Source organism: Scardinius erythrophthalmus (assembly GCF_964197995.2).
Source record: "Scardinius erythrophthalmus genome assembly, chromosome: 2".
Classification (NCBI taxonomy): Eukaryota; Metazoa; Chordata; class Actinopteri; order Cypriniformes; family Leuciscidae; genus Scardinius; species Scardinius erythrophthalmus.
The window spans coordinates 41,307,734-41,333,111 of NC_138222.1; the positions used below are offsets into that span (position 1 = coordinate 41,307,734).

Consider the following 25,378-nt stretch of genomic DNA (forward strand, 5'->3'; position numbering starts at 1 on the left):
CTTTATAGGAGACGCTCTATTTCAGATCTGCACGGCAGCCCGTCTTTAATTGTCCCTCTTCGCTCGTGTATTGAAACAACCCTGATGCTTCTAATAAGACTCAGGCTTAAATTCACCTCTGTAATTACTGATCTAATTTTGCCTGATAATTGCCGCTGGGCAATTACATGTATATTTACTGCTGGTATTGTGGAGGAAGACGGGCCGTGGTCTGGCTCTGTTTGTAGTGTTGGATAATGGCAGCAAGCTGCATAATGTAACAGTGCTTTCATCACCATCATCATCATCCTCCTCATGCAGCCGCCACATCAAAGACCCCCAAATGAAGGTGTTTGTGCGTCCGTAAGTGTATGTGCATCTGTTTGTGTACGTGTGTGAGGCCGAGTGCATCTCGCTGTATTTACATGTGCCTATTTACAGTTATGCGTGCGGCATAAGTGTATGTGCAACTGTTTGTGTACATCTAGCTGTATTTACATGTACAGCGTTTACAGTTATGCGTGTTGCTCTGAATCTGTGTTTTTGGGACATGTATGTGTACTGTAATGATGTATAGCTGTGCTTGTTCATTTGAATAGGTGTTTGTTTCACACTCTCTAGAAAATGACTAGGGTGATGTTGGCACCTAAAAGGAAACATTTAGGAGCCAAATTACTTGTTTAGATGACTAATTACAGACTTAATAAACATGGTATTCAAAAGCACTTTAGTTAACTTCCTACTTTCCACGACAATTCTATAAACAGTTAGGCCTTGTCCACACTGAGACGCTTTTAGCTGTATACGTAAAATTTTTGTATCAAATCGGCATCCAGACAGATCCGCCGTTTGGGAGCTATTTTTTTTAAACCGGGTCACAGAGTTTATAAATCTGAAAACGACACCCTTGCATTTTCGTGTGTACAGCCAAAGCCAGCCATTCCGTATATTTTGTGAAACGATGATGTCATCACCCCACTTCGACCCTACTCGGACACCGATATGTCACATCACAGTGACAACAACTGCGGACTACAGACTTGTGTTCGTGCTGCAGAAGCTACAGCCTTTTTTATTTCTTTATTTATTATTTACTTGAATGTATTTTTGTTTTATTTCTTTATTTTACTTATTTATTTATATTTTCTTTCTTATGCTATGCCTGTCTGTTGTCTGATTGAGACATCCAAGTCTTCTTCTCTGTTTTTAGTGTATCTCTGTGGCAGAATTACAGCGCCACATACTGGTCTGGCATGTATACTACATAGTTTTGAGACGGTTTCAGTGGTTTCGTATGTACGCAGATATTTCTTAAGACGCCGCCGTGTTTACGGAATGTTTTTTTTTTTTTGAACAAGGGAAAAAAAAGATAGGATATGGAAAGCTCTGGCTTCGTGTGGATGTGGCCTTATATAATACTGTTTTTGTAGTTGTGTTTGTACTTTTTATGCTGTCACTCTAGTGATCATGATTGTATTTATCCTGAGTGAATCAATGACTGAGTCTGATTCACGCTATAAGTTCTGCGTAAGTTTGTATTTGTGAATCAGTCATTAAAAAGAACCAGTTCATAAGAGTTGAATTAGACATCATGGCTGTTAATGTACACAAAGGTTTTCCTGACTGTCACCAATGATAACTAGATTTTAGTTTTTTTTGTTGCATGCATTACCATTTTACCATTTTACATCACAATGTGGAGCCCTGCAAACCCAAAACAGCAGATCAGATTATTTATTTCCATTATCCGTTCGTTTTGTAAATGGCATTTAGCTCGTATTGTGCCGGAGAGGTTTCCTTTAATTCCAACTGGCTGTTAAAGCAGTTTCTTCTCTTTGTCCCTTGTCTTTTTGTGAAAACAGAACACTTTCCCTTCAAATACATCAATCCTTCCCAAACACCTTGAATCTCAATTCTGTCTTTAACATCAAGGCTTTTGAGTCTGTGTAACATGTTGATATAATCATTTCTTTCTTTCCTTAAGGTCATATTCTTTTAAATAATTTTTATGGTTGGAATGCAAATAATCGTCTCTTTGAAACAGGCCATATTTTTCTTTCTTTTCTAGTCTTGTGTAAAAAAGGGGCTCCATTTTTCTGCTAAAGATTATATTACAATGAATGTGTCAGTTTGATCTCAGTGGTGTCTGAATACATGCATTGATGCAAGTGTCCTATTCACACAATGAGAAAGATGTCTGGAATTTGACTTTTTTTCACTTGTTTCATTTAGTTTCAGTGTGTCTGTCCTTTACAAGTGGCTGATTTAATTTGTTTACCATTTTAACTATTTGGAGGTTGAGGTCGTAACTAAATGTTCTTATCAACTGCATGCTTTCTGCTTCAGGAGCCCATGAATGGCTCTCTTTCTCCAAGCTTTTTGTCTGTTTGTTCCATGTGCTGTGCATCAGAAATCTTCGACTGTCTAACAAAAGGGGTTCAGGTGCTTCCAAAATTGAATATACAAGGCTGCTTTTGACTTTCCGCACATATAATACCTCATTATGGATTGTAACCTTTCTGCAAGGCCACACAAAACCTACAATTATAAACCATAGATTTTTTTGTGAAGTATAAACATGTTATTGATCATTTTTATAATATTTTGGGGATGTTTTTGTAAATAATGATCTTGACAATGTGTGTGTATTTGTTTATTTTTAGGATCCTCCCGTGCTTCCAGTTGGCCAGTTCAGTGAGAAATTTGTCCACTTCATTACTCAATGGTGAGTGTTTCGAACCGAACACCTGTTTCTTATCTTGTGCCTCTCATCAATAAATAAATCCATATCATGTTGTGATGAATTTGCACTGATAAATGAGAATAAAAACTATGTAAACATGTGATTCAATAAAAAATAAATTTGGGACATTTAGTAAAATACAATGAAATCAAGAATCTGTGTTAATTCTCTTTGAACCTTTATTTAACTGACAAAATTACAAAGAAAAGATTTCCAATACTGTTTAATTTTGATGGCTGCAGCACACTCCAGAAAAGTTAGGACAGAGGCACATGTTGTCACATCACCTTTCCTTTTAATTACAATTTAATTATTTGGGAATTGAGGATACTAGTTGTTGCAGTTTTGCAAGTGGAATTTTTACCCAATCTTGCCTGAGTTAGGAGATCTGCTCAGAAGTCTGTGATCATCGTTGTATGATTCTCCTTTTCATGATGGGCCATACGTTTTCAATGAGAGACAGATCTGGACTGCAGGCACATCCACTGGTGAAGAGTGTCTAGAAACCACTCGGTTGTAGCACATGCTGAATGAGGCCTGGCATTGTTTTGCTTCCCAGGAAAGATGTCATCCTGATGCCATTAAATGTCTCTCTACAATCCCAATATACAGTACGCCTCCATGTCAATGGTACCTTTACACACATGCAAGTCACCCAATCCATTTGCACTGATGCACCCCCATACCGTGACAGATGTTTGCTTTTGTACCAGTCGGTGATAAAAGTCTGGATGGTACTTTCGTCTTGGGGACTGAGAACTCGATGTCCGTTGAAGCTGAAACGTGGACTCATCTGACCACAGCACACATTTCCACTGTCTTTTAGACCATCTGAGATGAGCTTGGGCCCAGAGAACTTGGCAGCATCTCTGCATTGAACAGATGTAGCTTTCTCCTTGCATAACAGAGATTCAAGTGGCATTTCTTGATGCAGCATCAAACTGTGTTAAGTGCGAAGTGTTTTCTTAAGTACTCCTGTCCTGACCGCTGTATTTAACATAGCAGCATGATGAGAGCTCAAAGGTCATACACATTCAACCGAGTCTTTTCACAATATTATGTATGGTAGATGGTTAAAGACATAAATTCTTTGCAATCTTGCTTTAAGAAATGTGATTTTTGAATTGTTTGACAATTCTGTCATGACACTGATCCATGACCCATCTTTGCTTGCTGAGAAGACTGAGAAACTCTTTTACACCCAAACAAGATACCCTCACCTATTACTAATTCACCTGCTAATGGTGTTTAAAATACAGTTTAACTTGGATATTATATTATCTTTTCACTTTTATTTAGCCTCTGTCCCAACTTTTTTGGAGCGTGTTGCAACCATCAAAATCACAGATTGTGGTTTTTGTTGCATTTTACAAAATGTCCCAACTTTTCTGGAAATGGGTTTGTAAATATATAATTTTAAAATCGTAATATTTCACAATATTGCTTTGTACGGTTTTGATCAGTCGTTTTGTACCTTTTTTATCAAAAAATACAGCATTTTCTTAAAAAAAATTAATTAAAAAAAATCATACTGAGCCTAAACTAGTGTGAAATCATGTATAAAACATGTAACATGAAGTGATCCAACACACAATAGCCTTTCCTGGGTCTACACACCAGACAGTACAGCAGTTAGACTAGCTATACACAACAGTAAATATTTATACAACAACTGTCCCTGGTCTGCTGACCTTGCTTTCTCAAACACATCCGCACTCAAATTTGCCCTCCACAGGTCATGCCCCAAGAAACCAGAATTCCCCACCAACCTCTTTCATGGTTTCTCTGGCGCTCTGGGCCTGTGGGCATGGTGGGTGAAGCCAGATGTTTTGGGATTTGTTTTGCGGCTCATGTTTATCTGCAACACACTTTATTTACACAAACAGGTCACCTGGCTCACTAGTGCCACCCTGCCTGGCACTGCTCTTCCAACATCCTTTTCTATTATTAGCCTGCTCTGAGTGTGTGTCATTCATCATGGTCCAAATGGGCCCCTCTGTAGGCTGCTCTGTTCCTATAATCCCTCCCATTTCTTATCTGGGTCAGCTTGACTAATTTACTTGCACATAGGTGTGATCTGTGCCAAGGAGAATTGATAATTACTTACCTCTCCCTTTATCACTTTGTGATGCAGTTATATTAACCTCAACAGTACAATGATAAAGATGATGAGAAGATAAAGATGGTGTCGAAGATATACTGGATGCAAGATCTAGGAGCTTTGTAGAAGGCATTTATTCAGAAAACTTGGATTTACGTCTGCATTTATTGAGTTCATTATATTAAGAAATCATACTGTAAACTTTGTTAGAAAATTTAACATCCTCCTCAGTCTAAAAATGATTGTGTTTTGACACTAAACTACGAAATGGCTTGTTCTTATTCTTGATTTTCTGGTGTCAGAAACCCAAATGCATAAACGTGATTTATTTTGCATGTTAATCACACTTATTAGAGAATCGTGATCTCTATTGTGAAAAAAAATTGTGATTCTCAATATATCGAGAATCATGCAGCTCGACGCTTATTCAGTGATCAAAAACTTAGCCTGCACAATCACAGTGACATAATATAGAGAAAGGAAATATGATTATTTACAAAGTCCCAAAGAGCGAAGATGAGAGTAGTTTTATATTTTCTGATTTCACTTTAATTTGAACGTTTTAGTGATTTTATTGGGTTTTTTTTTATGTGTCTGTATACTATTCTTTATTATTTTTAGTTTATTTAAATTTAGTTATTTTAGTTCTTCAACAAGATGTTGCTTTGGCAACTAGCTGAAATAAAACATGTTCAAGTTAATTTCAGTTATGATATTTAATATACTTTTTTTTAGATCGTTTTAATTTATGATAAGAACTCTGAAACAGACGATGGTGATAATGTAAAATGGATTGTGAAATAGCAGAATGGAGAGGGTGAAAGTTTTCTTTGCAGGTTCATGGGTAGTGTGGTAGACTTGATATGGTATACAGTGATGATGACAATGGATCATTTTATATCAGGTAAAAGGGGAAACAATATTACTGAACATTTCCTACAGTATAATAGCAGAACAAATAGAATGTTGATTTGTGTACTTACATTATCCCAAATATTTCTAAGAATGTTTAAATCCAGAGAAATAAGCAGTTTTAACCAGGACACGGACTGTGTCTGTGCGTCGGCTATCAATGACATACCCGCTTTACTCTCGATTTCGATTTATTTTGTTTTATTTGTTTTATTTTGTAGAAACCATGGTACCATGTAGAAAAATGGAATATATTAAAGCACCAAAGACGCTTTAATATATTATGTGTTTTATTACACAGGTGAGCAACTGTTTGGATACATTCATTGACAGAAAACAAATTGTTGTACTGCTCAACACAGTTAGTCTTTGTTTAAATCTCATTTTCTTTATTTACCGCGAGTACCATATTTACCATGCCTAATATCGATCTAGCTTACTGCAACAAGTGTCTCATATAGTAGCCGCCGAGTGAACGCACAGAGTAGCATTATAACAACTTTCAACACACTCAGATGTATCTAATATGATAAAACAGCGCTGCGTTACCCCACATACGCATGACCAGAAGAAGAGAAAGCGGCGTCTATGGCATAATAAAAGCTCCACTGCTCTCGAGCTGTGCGTCATGATTGTCTCTCATTAGCAATCGCTCCAGCGGCCTCGTTCCGTTCCAATGGCTTTCGTAACGTTAATAAATCTTTAATACATTACCTGTCATCCATGAATATGATTTCTGCCCGAGTCCCGTCATTTTCTTCACCGGCTCTAGAAGTGAAGAAAACGATAACTCCCATGATTCTGCGAAATCAAGGCACCATCAAGCGACGCCTTTGTTTTGAATAAACAACCTCTAGTGGCGAAACATTACAGTGTACCTTTACTCTGTAGTCGCCTATAAAAGAGTTTGCGATCTATGATAAATTAAATCCAATGTTCTTTCCCAACACAGCACGTGTACTGACACACAGGATGTAACCTTTTTTTTTGACAGGAACAACTGTGCGAGGTTAGAGGGGCAGCACATAAGTGTCCGTGGGTTCTGATTTTAAATTCAGATTTGTTGTTGTAGGCTATTGCACAGCAAAAATGACCTCTGAAAATCTTGACGAGTTGTAAGCATAGGGATGTCTATTTTGAGCTTAAAGGAGAACTCCAGTCAATTTTAACATTGAGCTCATTTTTTTGTAAATTTGGAGTGCTGTCAATACAGAGAACAACGACAAAAATTGGTGTTGCCTACACCGTGTTATCCTCTTTTTAAAATTTGCACCCTGTTGACTTCAATGGGGCAAGTTTCAATGGGGCACAGCCAATGTGAGTGATTCCTTCAGAGTGATCACGGGTGAATCTGACTGCAGTAGATGTGAAAGATATTAATAAAAGTGATGTTATTTCAGCCAGCGCACATACCTGTATTTACATCCTGTTTTCGGTCGAAGTCCATAGTAATCGATTGTCGAGTTCACACGCATAGGTTTAGTTACCTATGATCACGCGCGTGAACTCGACAATCGATTACTATGGACTTCGATGTTGTTCATGTATGTTCACACATTAAATGAAGAGTTCAGATGCCATCTGAAATTTTCTTCTAGAAGGATCATTTTTATAAAGCGTGTGATAAAGTGATTTCACTTAAATGACAATTAATAGGTAATTTGCATTGCCATTTAAGTGAAATTATTGATCTTAAATATACGAGCCTGATAAAAATTATCATTCTAGAAGAAAATTTCAGATGGCAGTTAGAGGCTTTTGCATCTGAACTCTTCAAATATTATGCTTGATGTTTTATAATAGAGGCCTTTATGTACACCATGTATACTGGAGCATGATTAAAGTTGGTTCTTGATGAAATGGCAGGTACTTGAAAAAGTCTTTTAATCTGGTGTTCATTAAAGATTGGTAACCCTGAGTTTGCGGTTTCTGGCTGTGTGTAGCACCTGCTACTATAAAGTCTGCTATGTTGCTTTCAGACTGAGTGACTAAAGTTTATTTTTCTCTAGCCCCCCATACCTTCAGTCTGACCTTAACAGTTGCAGTGGCACATTTCAACATGGATTGTTTTGTAAACTTGTCTTAAGTGGTTGGCATTGAAGACGATGGGCAGCGCAAATTCAACCATACTGAACACTCTTTTCTCTTGCATAGACACCTAATGTTATACCAATGGGGGGAAAAGTAAATGTTAAAATACATGTATCAGTCCTTTAAAAGTCTATATTATGCACTTAGACTGCCTTGCGATTCAGTGTTAGTGTGTTTCCAATACATTGACAGCTAAATGTTGTGTAAACACATATTGTGAATATAACTCGTGGACACTTGCCATCATAATATTGAGTAAAATTAGTCCTCGCGCGATTCTGGTAAGTCAAGGTTTGTCCACCTCAAACACATCTCTATTCATTATCAAGGAGGTCTGACATGATTCTTTTGCTTTCATGCTTTTGAATTAATGGTGGAGGATTAATTGCTACATGCATCACATTTCTAATTACCTCTTCTGCTTTTGTTCTCACAGTATGAGGAAGCAACCCAAAGAAAGACCAGCTCCAAACAACCTCATGGTGAGTTTCTTTTCCTCCTTTTTACATTTCCCCCAAAAGTCAGAATAAGCCTTCAAGAGGATTATAAGATGAAATGGAAATTATTTGATGGACAGAGTAAGTGAATGGGTGTATTTAATGGTAGGAATGCTTTTGTTGGTACTCTGTGTAGGGGTTTGTTTAAAACCTTGACCTTTTGGTTTCTTCTAGTTTTTGTTTGAAAACTACATATATCCTATTTTCCATACTCTACTAATCTACACCATGCAAGTTCTATGACCGTCAGGCTATTGATTTGAATTTTGTAAGTGTTGGGTAACCTTTGACACTTCTGCTGTGGATTCAGTTGAGGAAGGACAAAAAAAAACAGCTGTGTGCATTAGTTCTGCATCAATGTGAGGATGCTTTGTGTGTTTGTGAAGGGCACACAGCTGCTAGTTGCTCTCGGGTAAAAAGGTGCTTGAGCATTGTGATATTAAACCCTTTTAAATGTTTCTATTTGAACTTCTTTAAAAACGTGTACATTTTAATGTTCTTGTAAATGTAAGCACTTTGAGGCTTCTTCTATCGGGTTATATAAAAGGGATCAAAGGGAGCAAAATCTACAGGAACTTTTAGCAATGTGAAGTTTGTTGAGATTGTCAGCCAGAGGTTAATTAAAAGCTGTAACGAGATTTCTGATGCATTTCTTAGCTCTGTAAATTAGTAATGAAAGAATTCACATACTCAAAATTGAATAGAAGCCCCCTAGTGAAAATAAGGGAGGGTGTAGGTTTTTAGTGTATAAATGTTTAATTTTGATATGCATTTAATTTTATGTTTAAAGTAAAACATATTCATGGAAATGGTCATGTAGCGAAAAAGTGGATTTTTTTTTATTTTATTTTTTATTTTTTAACACATTGTCCTCATCCAAAAAGGAAACATATAAACATTGCTGACTTAAATTAAATACTCAATGATTTATCCACTGGAATTTTGATTCTCAGCTTAGGCTAAGTCTCGGAAAACTCAGTTCAAAAATGCTGTGTCCTTGTCTCCCTGTCTCCCTTCTGTCTTTGTGCCACTTGGAACTATTTAAACTCCCACATTGGCTGGGCTGATGTAATCTGAGGTTGTGTCAGCTCACACTGTCACAAAAGTTAGCACTCAGAGCCTTTAAAAGCTGTCAGCACAGCTGCTGGATTTTCTCTGCACCACACACAGCGCAGTCCACAATAATCTGACTGCTAATGCAGAGATGCTGCACACTGTGGCCCTGTTTAAACCTGGTATTAAGATGTGTTTTAGTCGATTGGATCACAAGTGGACGATGCTGAATACAGGTGTGAGCGGGGTCTAAAACGTTTTGAGCTTATCCACTTTCGACCACTTCCAGATGTACTCAAAAACGCATTTCACCGGATTGCTTTCGTAGTGTGAACACTTATGTGGTCGAATGTGTTTGAACAGCCACAAAAGACCGCCTGCTGATCTAATGCGTAAACATTATGGGAAGAATGCTAGCCAGACGGGATTTAAACTTTGTTGCCTGAAGACTGTTTGATTTGAAGATGAAAACGTACCAACCACAATGTTCTCTCACCATTCCTGATTTCTAACGCGCATTTGTCTGATTTGTCGTTGTGTTTTCTGACTTGTTAATTTGTTTTCAGAAATGTTATTGTGTTTTCTAATTTGTTAATTTGTTTTTAGTCTTTCCATTGCGTTTATAAATTTGTTGTTTTGTTTTTCGGAATTGTGGTTTGTTTTGCGGTTCTCGGCCACCGTAGACGTCTGTATGCTAGAACTGTTTATTAAACATATATCACTGTTTATTTTGCCTTTTTTTTTTTTTTTTTTTAAAGGAACACTCCATCGTTTTTTGAAATGGGGCTTATTCACCGTCTTTCCTACATTTAGATAGGTGGGCAAATGTATTTTTGTCTCAGTGCATGCATTGTTTTAGTTTGACAGGGTCGGCGCTAGCTTAGCTTAGCACAATGAATGGAATCCTTTGTTGCCAGCTAGCATGTCCTGAGTAAAAGTGATAAAAAAAAAAAAAAAAACACGTACGTACTTCTTGTGGCCTGCGTATTCACAATGAGTACAAATAGCGACGCAGATTAACACTAGGCGATTTCCTAGGCAGATATTGACTCGGGACTATATTAGGGGGAAGCAGAGGCGAAGCACTGCTACTTGGGTGCAGAGATATCACGCAACACATGAAATCTGTGAAAGGCGTGAATAGTAGTTTGGTTGGTCATGCTAAACAGGTTGAATTCAACATGAGGTTATCCTAGAGGAGGCTATTTGCACCGTAGTCTATATACAGCTTCTCAGCATCTATCTTACAATCGAATAAAGACACAGATTAACATAAGGAAGAGTAATAAAAGACAACTTACATGTGCACTTTGTTCTGCCTGTGCTTTGAAAATGGATGGGACGGGCGTATCTTTCAGACGTAGTACCGTCTTTCTGGGCCCATATTCCATTTTTTCAAAGTAGTACTCCGGTGCAAAATGCTCTTCGCAAACACGATACTGTTTAATTTTGTAGAGAGGCGTTGAAGTACAGATCTCCAGAGCTGCTAGACATTTATTTCTCAGTTCCACATTCGATGGAATTCTGTGAAACATTACATTCATGTATGTCCTTTGCTTGTTCTCACAACCTTTTGCTACGCAGGTAATTACCATGTTTGCGGTAACTGTAGCTGTAACTTCTCAAAAAAACAATCCAAAAGCGAAGACACTCGGTGCAGGTCACGCCGGGATACTCTTCTTCCGTTTTTTGGCGCATTGCACGCCGGTATGTTGACGGAAGGATTTCATGTGTTGCGTGATATCTCTGCACCCAAGTAGCAGTGCTTCGCCTGTGCTTCCCCCTAATATAGTCCCAAGTCAATATCTGCCTAGAAAATCGCCTAGTGTTAATCTGCATCGCTACTTGAACTCGTTGTGAATACACAGGCCACAAGAAGTAATTTTTTTTTTTTTTTATCGCTTTTACTCAGGACATGCTAGCTGGCAACAAAGGATTCCATTCATTGTGCTAAGCTAAGCTAGCGCCTAACAAACTAAAACAATTCATGCACTGAGACAAAAATGCATTTGCCCACCAATCTAAATGTAGGAAAGAAGGTGAATAAGCCCTATTTCAAAAAACGGTGGAGTGTTAATTTAAAGAAATTAATACTTTTATTCAGCAGGGATGCTAAACGGATCAAGTGACATTTTAGAATTTACAAAAGATCTCAAATCTAAAATATATTTCTAATAAATGTTCTTTTGAACTTTCTATTCATCAAAAAATCTTGAATCATGTTTCCACATAAGTATTAAGCAGCACTACGGTTTTCAACATTGATAATAAAAGGAAATGTTTCCTGAGCATATCAGCAAAGTAGAATGATTTCTGAAGGATCATGTTGGTCAACTTTATCCAACTTTTCTACTCACTTGTTGTCTTTTTTTTTTTTTACTCAGTTCTGGAGATCCAGGTTTTTTTCCCCCTTGTTCATAGTTAGTTATAGTTTTAGTTTTAGTTAGATGCAGTGCATTGATTGACATCTTTCTCTCTCGTTGTCAGTCAGCCTTTTAGCACCCTTTGTCCCCTCCTGGCCTTTGCCACCCCCGCCCCTTTCCCTGCGGGCTGTCCGGGGGGCTCAGCTGCAGTAGCCTCAGCCAGGGACAAAAAGCTGAAAGAGTCCTACAAACTCGCAGAATCTGTCACGGCGCCTCTATATCCACCCCCACGTTTCCTGATTACGTGGTCTGAAGGAGCGATTGCTTGTGTTCATGTGTTTTAAGACCCATGGGAGCGACTCTTAAAAAGACACAGTCTCTCTGAATGCCAGCGGCCTGTGCCGTGGGGATTGGGATGAGAACGGGCTTTGAAAGCCCTCTGACACCGCTCTGATGACTTGTTTACACATTAGCACGCTGAGGAGCTTCTTGAACTCCCCGGAGGGTAATCCTACCTTTTAGCTCTCTGATACTGTGTCTGTCTGCCATCCCTCCTTCTCACCCACCCCCTTGATAATGGGGGGTCTTCAAAGCTGCCGGACTCTCTTTGCCACAAGACTTGGTCAAATGTTAGAGCTCAAAAAATCAGAAAAACTCAATCAATTTCTGTTTAGCTCAGGCAGTTTTTAAAGTCTGTCAAAAGCCACCTTATATGGGTTTATCTTTAAATTAGGGATGAGAATTCTAAAGAATTTAATGGACTTATCAATTCCTCCTAATAATTCCGGTTTACATTAATGTAATAGTGTAATAGTAATGATTCTTGGAATTAATCCATTCCATTAATGATTACTTTCGTTTTTTAATGGAAAGAAAATAATATATTGGTTGGTAAGATTTTTGAATGTTTTTAAAGAAGTCTCTTATGCTCACCAAGGCTGCATTTAAATGATCAAAAATACAGAGCAAAAGTGTAATGTTATAACCATTTAAAATAACTTGTTTTAGCATTAAAGTTATATTGTAATGTATTCATGTAATGGCAAAGCTGAAATCATTCTCACATGTCCTTCATAAATCATTCTAATATGCTGATTTGTTGCTCAGGAAACATTTCTTATTTTGTGGAAATCGTGATACATTTTTTTCAGGATTCTCTGATGAATAGAAAGTTCAAATCTGGACTGACCTCAATGACCTCAGACAATAGTGTATTTTTAACTATGATATTTGTGATATTATGATATTTTAACTATGATATTACTGAGTTTGTAAAACACAGACCTGTTTTAGTGATCTGTTTTAGTGATGTAGAAATCTTTGGGTGGTGTTAAGGTGCTTGTGTTTCATAGGCGTTGGTAGCCGACCCTCCCATCTCTCTCACAGATATAGCTTAAAGTCCCCCTGTAGTCAATAATTGTATCCCTTAAAACACATCATTGATCACCAAAATTACATATTTAAGTGTTTTTCCTTGGAAAAAAAAAGTCTTCGTACCTTAAAATAGCTTGAATGTAACTCATTTAGGATGTTCTATGAATATGCAAATTAGCCCCGCCTCCACTCACTCACACCAGCTCAGAGATCCACTCATTGACGTGATTTGTTACAAGTTAGTTTGTGACGTCAGAAACACCAACGATTTCAAACTGCGTTTTTGAGACTGTCTTTGATTCACTGCAGTTTTAAGGAGAAAATACTCAGCGATGGTGTTGACTTATGAATTTGCACACGGTTTGTCTTAAACCATGTTAAACACCACATAGGCATATAAACAACATTGAAAACCTGATTTTCACCACAGAGGGTGTTTAACTATAAGTGAAGTAGACCTACCCTGCAGCTTTTTAATCCAGATAGATGGTCTGTCCCATGCTGACTGCTGAATTAAAAGATCAGCATTTATGAAATCTTAACATTGTCATATACATCGTCCTGTATCTAGAGGGAACAGGTCGTTAGTATGCAAATCTGAAAAGACCTAGTTATTACTCCGACTTCTTCACCTTCCTTACTCTGTGTCTCTCTCTCGTGTTTTCTCTCGGCTTCAGCATCAGCCTTACACGCACACACACAATGACACGCATTACGCCGAGCTGTCGCTGTTCACCAACACATTCTAATGAGGTGATGACCAGCCACTTGTTATAATTGCTTTGGACTCTTTAATTTTCAAGCTTATTAATCATATGTAGAGTTATTTAAAATTGCATAAATTAATCTTAGATTAAAAAGCTTTTAACAGACTCAAAACAATTAAAGAGAGAGGTGAGATTTCCCCTGGGTTTGGCAGTTTTACTTTAATAGAGAATTCAGGTGATTATCACACTTTGATATGAGGCTGTGATTAATGTAGCCACACTTTTAAATGAGATTTTGCCATTTTTTTGAGTTTTTTGTTCACGTGTTGGAGAGGTAAAGCAGGGAGACGATAATGACCTAACTAACAGAGTATTTATACTGCCTCTCCACTCTGCGAGTGTGCTAAGCTAGCAGCAGGTGGGTTAATTAATGGAGGTCCTGTTTCTGGCATGCTCCAGCACACACTCATACACGGAACAGAGGGACACACAGGTGGTGCGCTTTGTGTGTTTGTGATCCATCTCAGCACATCCAAACAAGCGGGTGACCATCTAAGCTCTGATTTATTTCAGGTCATCGGGCACACACCCAACTGTACGTGTTTGCATTAGTTAGCAGACCCGCACATTCTATCAACTTGCTTTCTGCTAGATACGTGTCCGTGCTTGACATTTATTGTTAATGCGCTTAAGCTCTTATTGTTTCTTTTAACTTTGGGCACTTTTATGTCTGAGGGTTTTATTAAAACTTTTTCGATTTTGCTAAATGCGGTTTTGAATGCAATTATTATTATTTATTTATTTTGTGGCTACTTTTCAAGTGTCTTTTATGCAGCAAAACATTTTTTTTATCCTTGTCCCAGAAATTGAAAAAAAGTCAATGGTAATTACACAAATTTTAATATTTATTGTGTGAAAAAGATTTATATCAATTAAACTAAAAAGTTAGTACTTGGAGACAACGGCGTCTCTGGAAAGCTTGAGATGAGACATGATGTGTGAGGGGGAAAAAGAAAAATCAAGGTAAATATCACTTGTGAGTTTCATATTTAATCATAAGCTTTATCCCAGCGAAGCTGTAATCAAATTATGCAAAACTTATTAAAGTTTGTGTATTTAGGGCACATGAATGCAAGCTTTGAAAACAGCCTGAGTTGGTCATTTTAGTTAAAATGTTCGTTCCATCACAGACTGTTATTAAACCATATTAAAGGATGACACTGCAGTGGAAATGTTTGTTACTTTCAGGGGGGGGAAAAATGAAAATGACAATTTCTGCTGTCTATTAGTGGACAATTTTAAGTTGTGAAAGCATAAAAAGTGTGTTTTAAGGGACTCAATTTCCGAGTTCAAACGAGCCCATAGCTGAAGAGTTATTACATGAACTCTCTCCATTCTCCCTGGCCTCTTCTGTCAGGTCAGAAAGCAGGTCCTCACCCGAGCAGAGGCAGAGCTGGTTGTGGATCTGGCAGCGAGCGTTGGGCTGCCCAGGCTGTGTGATTGATGAGATGGGTGGCTGCTAGGACTGCCCTCTCCAACACTCCAGCACTGAGAGTGATTAACCTCACTGTGGCACAGGCAGAGCTCACCATTAAGAGGACAGAACGATTGATGGTATAGCGTTGTCCTCGTTGAGAGAGAAAGAAGGAAAGAATGAGAGGGGATGATGTGATGAAGATCATCAAAAGTGTCGAGTCTGCATCAAATGAACATCCGATTAAGAAACAGTTGCTTGTTTGCTGATGCCAAGTTTCCTAGGATCTATTTGATTTTCAGCTTCAGTTCAATTTAGCTTTGTTTCCCCCTCCATGTACATCTCCTCATTGGGGCTTCCTAATGATTTTGCATTTGAATCACTGTCATTCTATTGCAAGTTGAACTATTTAATACCAAGTGCTTAAGAGGCTTTGTGCCAGAGAAATTAGGGCTGATGTGCTTATTTACGCTGCTCAATCTGTTCATCTCTGTTGAACATGGAGAGCAAAACCAGTAGGCATCACCTTGTCATGCACACGACTGACAGCCATATTGTATCAGCCCTTCTCGTTTTTATGGTACACTCCAGTCTCAGAATGATTTGTTTATATATCAGCTATTTGAACAAGTGAACATAATTGTTGTTCACTCTCCATTACTAATTGATTTTGCTGTTATGAATCAGTGAAGAATCACATTGAAAACTAAAAATCATTTATTCATCTGCCTCCTTCTGTTTTTCAGGATCACCCCTTTATCGTGCAATACAATGACGGCAACACTGAGGTTGTGTCCATGTGGGTGTGCCGCAGCCTAGAGGACCGCAAAGCCCAGCAGGCACAGATACTCATGTGAACAACAGTGGCACAGGATAGACTCATGGGAGATGGTGTCCACATTTCCTTACTTTATTCTTCCACTGAACCCAGAAAAGCAGCAGCTGAACTTGCAGCTCTTCCTCCCATGCTTGAGTTTAACGGTGCACGGTGAGACAACTGCTACGAGTCTAATGCAGATTATGCCAGCCTCCTGCACAAGAGGATTTTAACCGTATGTATTGGTTTGCATTGATGCAGCAAATCTTTAACTTTGTTCTTCTGCAGTGGGTTTCTTTTCACTTTTTGTGCAGATTCCAAAGTAAATGTTTTCACAGAAGATCCTCGCGGGGGGCTGTTCGCTCGCTCGCTCGACTCGAATCGAGTAAAAAATGGTGTCTCTGTCTGTACTTAAAGCCACAATCTGGTTTTGCCAAAACATTGTGGGCATGTCATAAATCATCTCGAGTTCAGTGAAACATTACAGTTTTCAAATATATGGGCCGGGGGTGTGTCAAGCATCGCTCCCTGCTGCAGTGCAAGTCATGCTGCTGTTGTTTTAAAAGCCACTTTTTGTTGAGTTTCACAAATGGCCTGCCACTTGTGGCGATACCCTATTGAAGTTAGAAAAATGTGATGCCTTGTTACAGTGGATAGCTGCTTGTGCAGATGAGCTCTTAGATAGTCCAGCAGTAGCCGACTGTAATGCTACATTAGGTGCCAGCAGTTTCATGAAGTGGTTCATGGGAATTGATTGCTTTGATTAATGCAATCCCATTTTTTAAGTTCGTTCCATATACTTTTAACTCTATGTACGCTACCGTTTGAAAGTTTGGGGTCGGTACTATATATTAAAGAGATTAATCTTTTTATTTAGCAAGGACTCATTAAATGGATCAAAAGTGATCATAAAGACTAAGAAAGATAAAAAATTCAAATGCTGTACTATTTTCAACATTGATAATATTAATACATATCAGCACAAAATCAGCATATTAGACTGATTTCTGAAGGATCACGTGACACTGAAGACTGGAGTAATGATGCTGAAAATTCAGCTTTTAGGTCACAGGATTAAATTACATTTTTAAATGTAATTTAAATATTTCACAATATTACTGTTTTTAATGTATTTTGGTCAAATAAATGCCTTGGTGAGCATAAGAGACTTCTTTCATAAACATTTTTATAAATCTTGCCGACCTCCGACTTTTGAACGGTACGCTATTCTTCATTTCAAAGTTATACAGAAAATGGGATGAGTCTAGCCATTTGGAAAATAAAAATGAACTTCAGTTGAGAATTTAGATGAGAACCTGTGAATTCTCTTAGATCACATTAGCTTAAGACAGTCTCAACATATTCCTCTTCATATTAGCACAGCAGGATCCACTGAACTGTTGCAAGAATGGTAATAGTGACTCTTAAAATCCCATAGCACCCCTTTGAAACCGAACTCGCTTGTACTTCATGAAATATTAAGCAAACTTCCATTACAACTGTATGGATCTGTATTAACTGACTAGGATTTTATCAAAGCAAATCCACAACCTCTTTCATTAGCCACACCAAGCCATAACACCTGCCTTCGTTTCTGATATTAGCCATTTTAGTGTCTCATCAGTATTACTTTAAAGTTCAAAGTTTAAAGTTTTTTTTTTTTCAATTGCAAGATCAAAATATATTTTCTTATTTAGATATTGTGGTTCATCAGTGCCTGTGTCTGTTGAGAAAATATTCAGAACTATTACTGGATATGACTCAACACAGTGGAAGAAGAGAGTTTTTCTATATAATGGCGAATATGTATAGTTCTGAAAATGTAGTTGTCACATACCAAAGCCAATTACATTATATAGTTGATTTTTTTTTTTTTTAAACTGTATCATAAGTTATATTATTTGTTGCTAATATGTAGAACTATCTCAAATAGTTACTTAAAAATGAATTAAAGATTAAAAAGACAATTGGCCAAAACAAAATCTGTGAGGAAGAAAACAACCATGTGACTACCTAATACTGTTTGCACATAAAGGTGATTTTTCTAAATAAAACTTTTCAGATCTCATGGTTTCATTTATCTGCATTTCATAATGTTTCCCTACACTCTTAAGAAAAATGGTTCTAAACAGTACCAAATTAGGGTTCTTCGGCTTGTAACAATAGCAGAACCCTTTTTGGTGCTAAGCAGAACCATTTTAATAAGGTTCCATAAAGAACCATGCTTTGAAAGGGCTGTATAGGACCTTAATGGTGTTATAAATAACCTTTTCAACAATATTTATTTTCATTAATATTAGTATCTTCATATTATTATTATTATTACTATTATTTATAAATGATTTATTAATATTGTTTTTTAGTCCCCTAACTGCCTGGTCTTATATCTTGTTGCATCTATTTGGGGTTTACATTTTTTTTTAAACAGCATGTTGTGTCAATTAGGTACATTTATTTTTTTATTGACATGGCAGATTGTAGCAAAAATTACAGTGGTCTAATAACAGTTGTTAGCTGAATACATTAATAAATAACAATTGACATTGAACACGATATAGATGTAATGAAGACCAAGTTCCAGTGAAATATCTTCACGATTCCCTATGATGTCTTTACGTCCTTCATTCTGAGTGGCAGTTTCTCTCTGCAGATTATGAGGTTATGGTACGGGACAGCATCTGAAATACACAACTGAGTTTAGAGTTAAATTGTGTCTCTTCCATTTGATTATCTAAAAACAATTATGTTCATGAACACCAAAATTAGCAAAAATGGACAGAATGGGCCCTTTACCATGTTAAAAGGAAAAGGTGATATAAAAGCATGAGATAGCTTTAATGTTTTTTTTTAGCTGGTATATTTTGGCATAAGGTCATAATAATAATAAAAAATGTAAAAATCGATATGGAATATGGATCATAAATTCCATATCTCTGTTACTTTGTGGAGAAGAGAAGAAGATGAGTATCCTTAACTGAACAGAGGTGCTCACACTACATGTTCTGTTAAACTAAGAAGAGAAAAGGACATTGTTAGGAAATGATTGTTACAATTTTTAAGTTATAATTTATAGACATTTTAAGAAAGAAATAATTTACCTGTTGAGAGTATGTTGACAGTCTGTGTATAGTTGTGTAGCTGAGCTCCAGAAAATCAGTAATGAGAAGGCTTTGACAGTTAAAGGTTTGAAAAACAAAAAGGCGGGAATAAAGAACCCTAAACTCAAAGAACCATTTCAGCATATAAAGGGTTCTTCAGTACGATAAGGTTCTAAATAGAACTGTTACTACGTGTGAATAACTTTTAAAGAACCTTTTTTTTTTTTTTTTTGGAGTGTATTTTTCAGGGTATGATTTAGATTTATATGATTTGTAAAGAAAACGTGTGGTGTTCAAAGCACACCTCTCCAGACTGTTTGAGGTATCAATCATGTCTGAAACAAAAACATGCAGGGCGAGGTTTTCTCTGAACAAAACTCCGCAATACAAGACTGTATGGATTTGACCATGAAATGTTTGATTAAATGTAATTACATGTGGCTGTCTGTATTCTGAAAGCCTGTTTAAGTTATTTATAAGATAAATAATTTAGTATATAGTACTATAAACCTACTTCCATCTTCAAAGACCATATTCATTTAAACATACTCCTCTGGATTAAATTTATTCCTCAGATGATTAGCATTACATAGTTTACACTGTGTGTTTGAAAGGATGGTATTTGATTACACATAATTCATTAGTGGTCATGGGATGCAGTTTTGGTCCAGTGTTTTTAGAGTGTTGGGGTCCATACAGGATGACTACAATGAGGAGGACAGGAATCTGATACGGAGGTCGGAGTCACTCTACTCTCCACATGAGTGCATATTGAACCGGATCAGTGTTAGTGTTCACTTACACAGTCCAACCTTAATGTTTACAATAACACTGTGCATTGGCTGTAGCATTATGGTGATCAATACAAAAAGCATGAATATCGAGACAGAATGATGTTAGAGAGAATTTGTGTGTGTATGTATATATATATACACACACACACAGTCCTGAGCAAACATATATTTTCACCAAAAAAATGGTTTAAAGATGGAGCTAGGTTTGTTCAAGTTGCCACAGTTCTTCTGGATTTAGTCTGTGTCCGTTTTTTTCTTTTTCTTTTTTTTCCTGTTTCTTCATGTAATCCCAGATGGACTCGATGGTGAGATCAAATCTCCATGTGGAACAGATGGGCTGTTGTCAGACTCCTTGTGCATACAAAAATCTCACAGGATTATTACAATTAATGGTTAAATGAATTTTTGAAAATGTAAACTGATATTTCCTTCTGACACTGCAGTAAAATATATAAATAACTTGCTTAAAACAAATGAATTTTCTGAAAATACTAACATTTTGCAACTAAGACTTTTATATTTATATATATATATATATATATATATATATATATATATATATATATATATATATATATATATATATATATATATATATATATATATGGTGAAGAAGATTAGGTAGTCTTTGTTAATGAAAAATATAGCCAAACAATTAGAAGTCATTTTGTCCCACAGATGCATTTTAGGGTCAAACAGCAGTCCAATCAAACTGGACTGCAGTAAGGTCTCATAAGAGCAGCCGTATATGCCTATGTGGACCCCCAGCCCAGCAGCACCTATAAAGACCCTCAGTATTCCTCCTCCTTCAGCTGTTGGGCCCCATATACCGATACACTAATGCGACCTTTTCTCCTGCAGTCCAGTTTGATTTGCGCGGGGGCCGCACGAGCACTGAAAGACCTGTTCACAGCCATTACCAAGATTCCTTTATCAATGTCTAGTAATTAAAATGTCACCACTTAATTTTCAGGCCATGGTGAACCTCTTGTAGCAATCCTTTCCTAATAAAAACAGTAATCGAAACGCTATTTTCACTCGAAACAAAAAGGTTGCGGCAGGCGACTCGAGGGTGTCAAGGCGACAGAGATCAATATGAGAGAAGCTGATTGATCTCGCGCTAAAGTGAAATTTATTGAGGTCGTGCTTTTATACTGCGCGGATATAACGGTGACTGTAGAACACTGCTTTTCAGCTGATGCGTTTATTAAACCTCTCTTGCTGAATTAGTCTGCCTTTGATTTATGTGCCAATCTTCGCAATGACCTCCAAAACAGGATCTCTTTTTTTTTTTGAAAACACGCTGGTTTAAATCTGAAGAGGTTCTTATCTGAACTTCTTTGAACAGAATGAGCTTCTTGGTCAAATAAAATTATAGATTTGGTTTAAGATACCACCAGGAAAAAAGAAGAAGTTATTGCGTAATTTATATAGACTTAAAGATGTTATTCCGCATGTTTAGCTGAAAGTGGTTTTTAAAATTCAACCTTAAAAAAACTAATCGCTGTGGAAATAATGAGTTGCCTGATCTCATGGTCAATGCCTTTAGTTCTCTGAAACGGCAACCAGAGGGCATCAGTTCAAACTGTCCGGCTGATGATGGCATTAGCCTTAAAATGCATTCATTTAAAAAGAAAGAACTGCTTGTGCCAGACTCACTTTAATAATAGGCTGGCTAGGCTACTCATTCTTTCTTGTCTATTCTATTTCAAAGACTTAGTTGTCCAAACCATTTTTCACCACACTGACAGATCGAAAAATAAAGTTTATCGGTAATATGTTCAATTCTGATGTTGGACTAGATCTCATTTCATTGAATTGTTTCCTCCCACCACATTTGCTTCATAACTTCATGTGCGGTAGTTATCTTGTATTTAATCCGAATGTTATGCAAAAAGATCACATGCAGGGCGATATTTAATAAAGACGTTTTTCCCCCCAATTCTTTCTTAGCTACTGGCCTATATAAAGTTTCTTTAATTAGTTTACTCATGCCCGTGTAATATAATAGCGCGTATATTAATGAGCCAATAATGGCATATGTCGTCCTGAAACACAATATTTATCGTATTGATTCAACCGTTATGTAAAAACAATCATTGATTATTTAATAGCATGTCAAAGAGGTTACTAAGCACATCAAGTTTAATACAGTAACCTGGTCGGTACTCAAATTAATAGGACATCGTAATATAGGCAACCTTTAAATTAATATAAATGCCTTTTTGTTCGAGAGCTTTTAATATTGTTTGTGAGGAGGTACATTAACGTGAGTGAGTTACACATTTTAAAGGGATATTCTTCTAAGGTCTGATTAAATGATGGCAGGATGGCTTGTTTAAAGAGGGCGTTGTGGGAGGATCCAGTCTTGTAGGACATGTGAGCCCCTGTCTCCCCTCCATAAACGCTAACAATGCTGCTGAGTCTGAGCACTAAATAATTCACAAGAAAGGAATAATTACAGAATAAAATTGTAATTATTGTTGGGACAGAACGAAGCTTTCTTGGTTGTGAAAGAAGACACGGCAAAGCAGATCTGGTTAAAGTTTCCCTTCCTATTAATGTTGAATTAGGTTAAGCCGTGGCCTCTTGGTCACAGGACATACTGAGCATTTTTAAACTTTTCCCAACTCTGTGTGATGTAAGTTAACTATACCTTCGGCATTTATTTATTGCTCGAATATTTTGCACACACGCATCTATTTATCTGTCAAATAGCCATACAACATATAGCCTATGTTCAGTTCATGCAAAATACACGTAAACTCGAACAAGGCAGTTCTGATGTAATGTAGCTGAGATGAACTATTCCTCTAAGGCAATTTTTTTGACATAACTAATTGATTCGGTTAATTTTTAATTTTTTTTATAATTAATTACCGTTTAATCAAAGCTATTTTTTGAAAGACTGCATGTAGCTTAAAAAATGGAATAATTAAAATAACTTGGTAATGTTTTACAAAATAATAGGTAGGCTAAATGAAAACAAGATATAGACTATCAGTTATTCAACAGACTATAGTGGATTTGTTCTGCTTTGTTTTTAATCCAGTGTCTCTTTGCGAACCCTCATAAGACGCGGACTGAAACGCGTGACTGAGTGATGATGATGATACCTGTCCTGAACACATCGCCAAAACATTTCTGAGAGAATAACACTTTTCCAGTGTCGTATTCCAAAGTAGACAGCACAACTTTGCCCGGTTCGATATTGATATCTTTACGTCAAGACATAGTGGGGTTAACTGTAGGGCATTGATCAGGTTTTAAATAGTTAATACGGCCATATAAGGTTGCACCACTTACCCCAGTCCATTGCTCTGATATATCACTGTTTGTACACACTAGCCGCTCTCACTGGCTGGTGTGTTTAACAAATGTGCATCATTCATTCACCGGGAGACGTGACGTAAAATGCGATGACCGCGAGCTTCTAATGCAGTTTCTAGCCTAGGCTACTGCATGGCCTGTGGACGTGTTGCCTAGAGGAAATGTTCAATGCAAATTCATAATGATTTATTGTTTGGTTTCAGAAGTGTCAGTCAAACATGAACATTATTAAGTTCTAAAATGCATTGGGAACTTAGGCCTATTAGTCTCTGAGAAAAAAGACGCAGGTGTACATGACATGAGTGGTAGGATGGGTTGGGGGGATAAGCATCATAATTTACCGTTCTTCATTGTTCTTCACCCATCATATTCCGCCGTTATTCCTGCGCAATCGACTATGCGCAAAACCGCTTAAATTACATTAAGCGCCCTGTTTTTGGTGGCATCTATCTATCTATCTATCTATCTATCTATCTATCTATCTATCTATCTATCTATCTATCTATCTATCTATCTATCTATCTATCTATCTATCTATCTATCTATCTATCTATCTATCTATCTATCTATCTATCTATCTATCTATCTATCTATCTATCTATCTATCTATCTATCTATCTATCTATCTATCTATCTATCTATCTATCTATCTATCTATCTAGCAGCTCAACTAATCTATCTATCTATCAAGCAGCTCAACTATAAATTGGCAGTGATCTTTGTTTTGGAGTAGTGGAAGCAAACGGTTAATACCAGAATCGGATTTGATCACAGTGGGTGTGCCTTCTTATTCTTTTTGGCGTCCCCTCTCTTGAAGTAGATCGCGCACAACCTATTAAGAAGAGGCACGAGCTCCGGGACTGCCATGTGGTCACTCGGCTCGCGCTCCCGTCACCACGCACGAGAGCTGAGTGGGATGGAAACTCTAAAGCTGTTTTGAGAGGGAAGACTCTATCCAGCCTCCAGTTCTCATCACGCACTACAGGCGGACGATTTGTCCTACTTGTTTTAGGCCTGTTAATTTGACGCAAACACACTCGCTCATTTGACTACGTTTCTTCATAAAAAGGTAGGTTTCTTTTTTTATATTTATGTTTTATAATAAGTTGTTCAAAATTATAATCATCCTTGTAGCCTATTTTCTTAAATTAACGCGCTTGTTATTGTCAACATAATTTCTGGTCTGCATTAAACGAAATGATTAGGACTCGGAAGAAAGATTAGCCTGTAATGTTTTAAAATATGCTGATCCTTGATTACGAAAGAGAATTTATAGCACCTAATCAGGCGATTCAGAATAATACGACTAATCTAAAGAGTATTTATACGTAAACATTAAAACATTAAGGAAACGAAAATGTGCAGGACTTAAATATAACGGCTCCTTGCGCAGTGGTTTAATTATAAATGAAAAACTTTTATTAACAGATCAAAGTCGAACAACACAGGCTGTGTAATTAGCCTCCACAGAAAGCGGCTTACAGCTTCTTTTCCTTGTTGCTAAGCTTATTGGAGTAGCTAAAAGATCCTTCCCTTCTGCCCCTTTGCGTATTAGCGCCGTAAGAGGCCTTTAAGTAATCGCTCCGGCTTCTTAGCCGATTTGGATACATTAAGCAATGATGCAGGCTCTCAGGTCAGAGAGTGCGAGCTTTTAAAGATAGTGTTGGACCCGTCAATATTGTCAACCTAAAAAGCCAAGTATTAATTTGAAATATGAATTAGTGGGCATAAAGCTGTTAATAATAGCTGTTAAAAGTGCTAACTAAAAATAACTGTAGCCTACAGTCTGTAACACAATTCTTAAATAATTATTGTCATTTTTATAATAACATTTAGGCGATTATCTTGCAAAGGTAATTCTATAAGGAAAAAAAAAAACGAAAAAAAAAACGAATTAATTGGAATGGAGACATGTTAAACAAACAAAAAAGCCAATACTGCCGTTTTAATTTTTCTATTTATTTAGCCATTTTATTGAAATAATGTAGCAGGCCTATGATCAAAATTAAAGATAATAATTATAACACATAACGTGTTTATATTAG

The 25,378-nt window shown here is 37.0% G+C and overlaps 1 protein-coding gene across 2 annotated transcripts in view; it reads left to right on the plus strand.

Moving 5' to 3' along the window:
- Nucleotides 1-18,190, plus strand: part of map2k5 (mitogen-activated protein kinase kinase 5) — a 58,833-nt gene extending 40,643 nt beyond the window's left edge. For both annotated transcript variants that reach the window (XM_081359943.1, XM_081359944.1), the window contains exons 20-22: nucleotides 2,643-2,704; nucleotides 8,263-8,308; nucleotides 16,041-18,190. In XM_081359943.1, the coding sequence (XP_081216069.1) occupies nucleotides 2,643-2,704; nucleotides 8,263-8,308; nucleotides 16,041-16,151 (219 nt within the window). In that variant the 3' untranslated portion in view covers nucleotides 16,152-18,190. The remainder of the gene's footprint in view (nucleotides 1-2,642; nucleotides 2,705-8,262; nucleotides 8,309-16,040) is intronic.
- The last annotated feature ends 7,188 nt before the right edge of the window (nucleotides 18,191-25,378 follow it).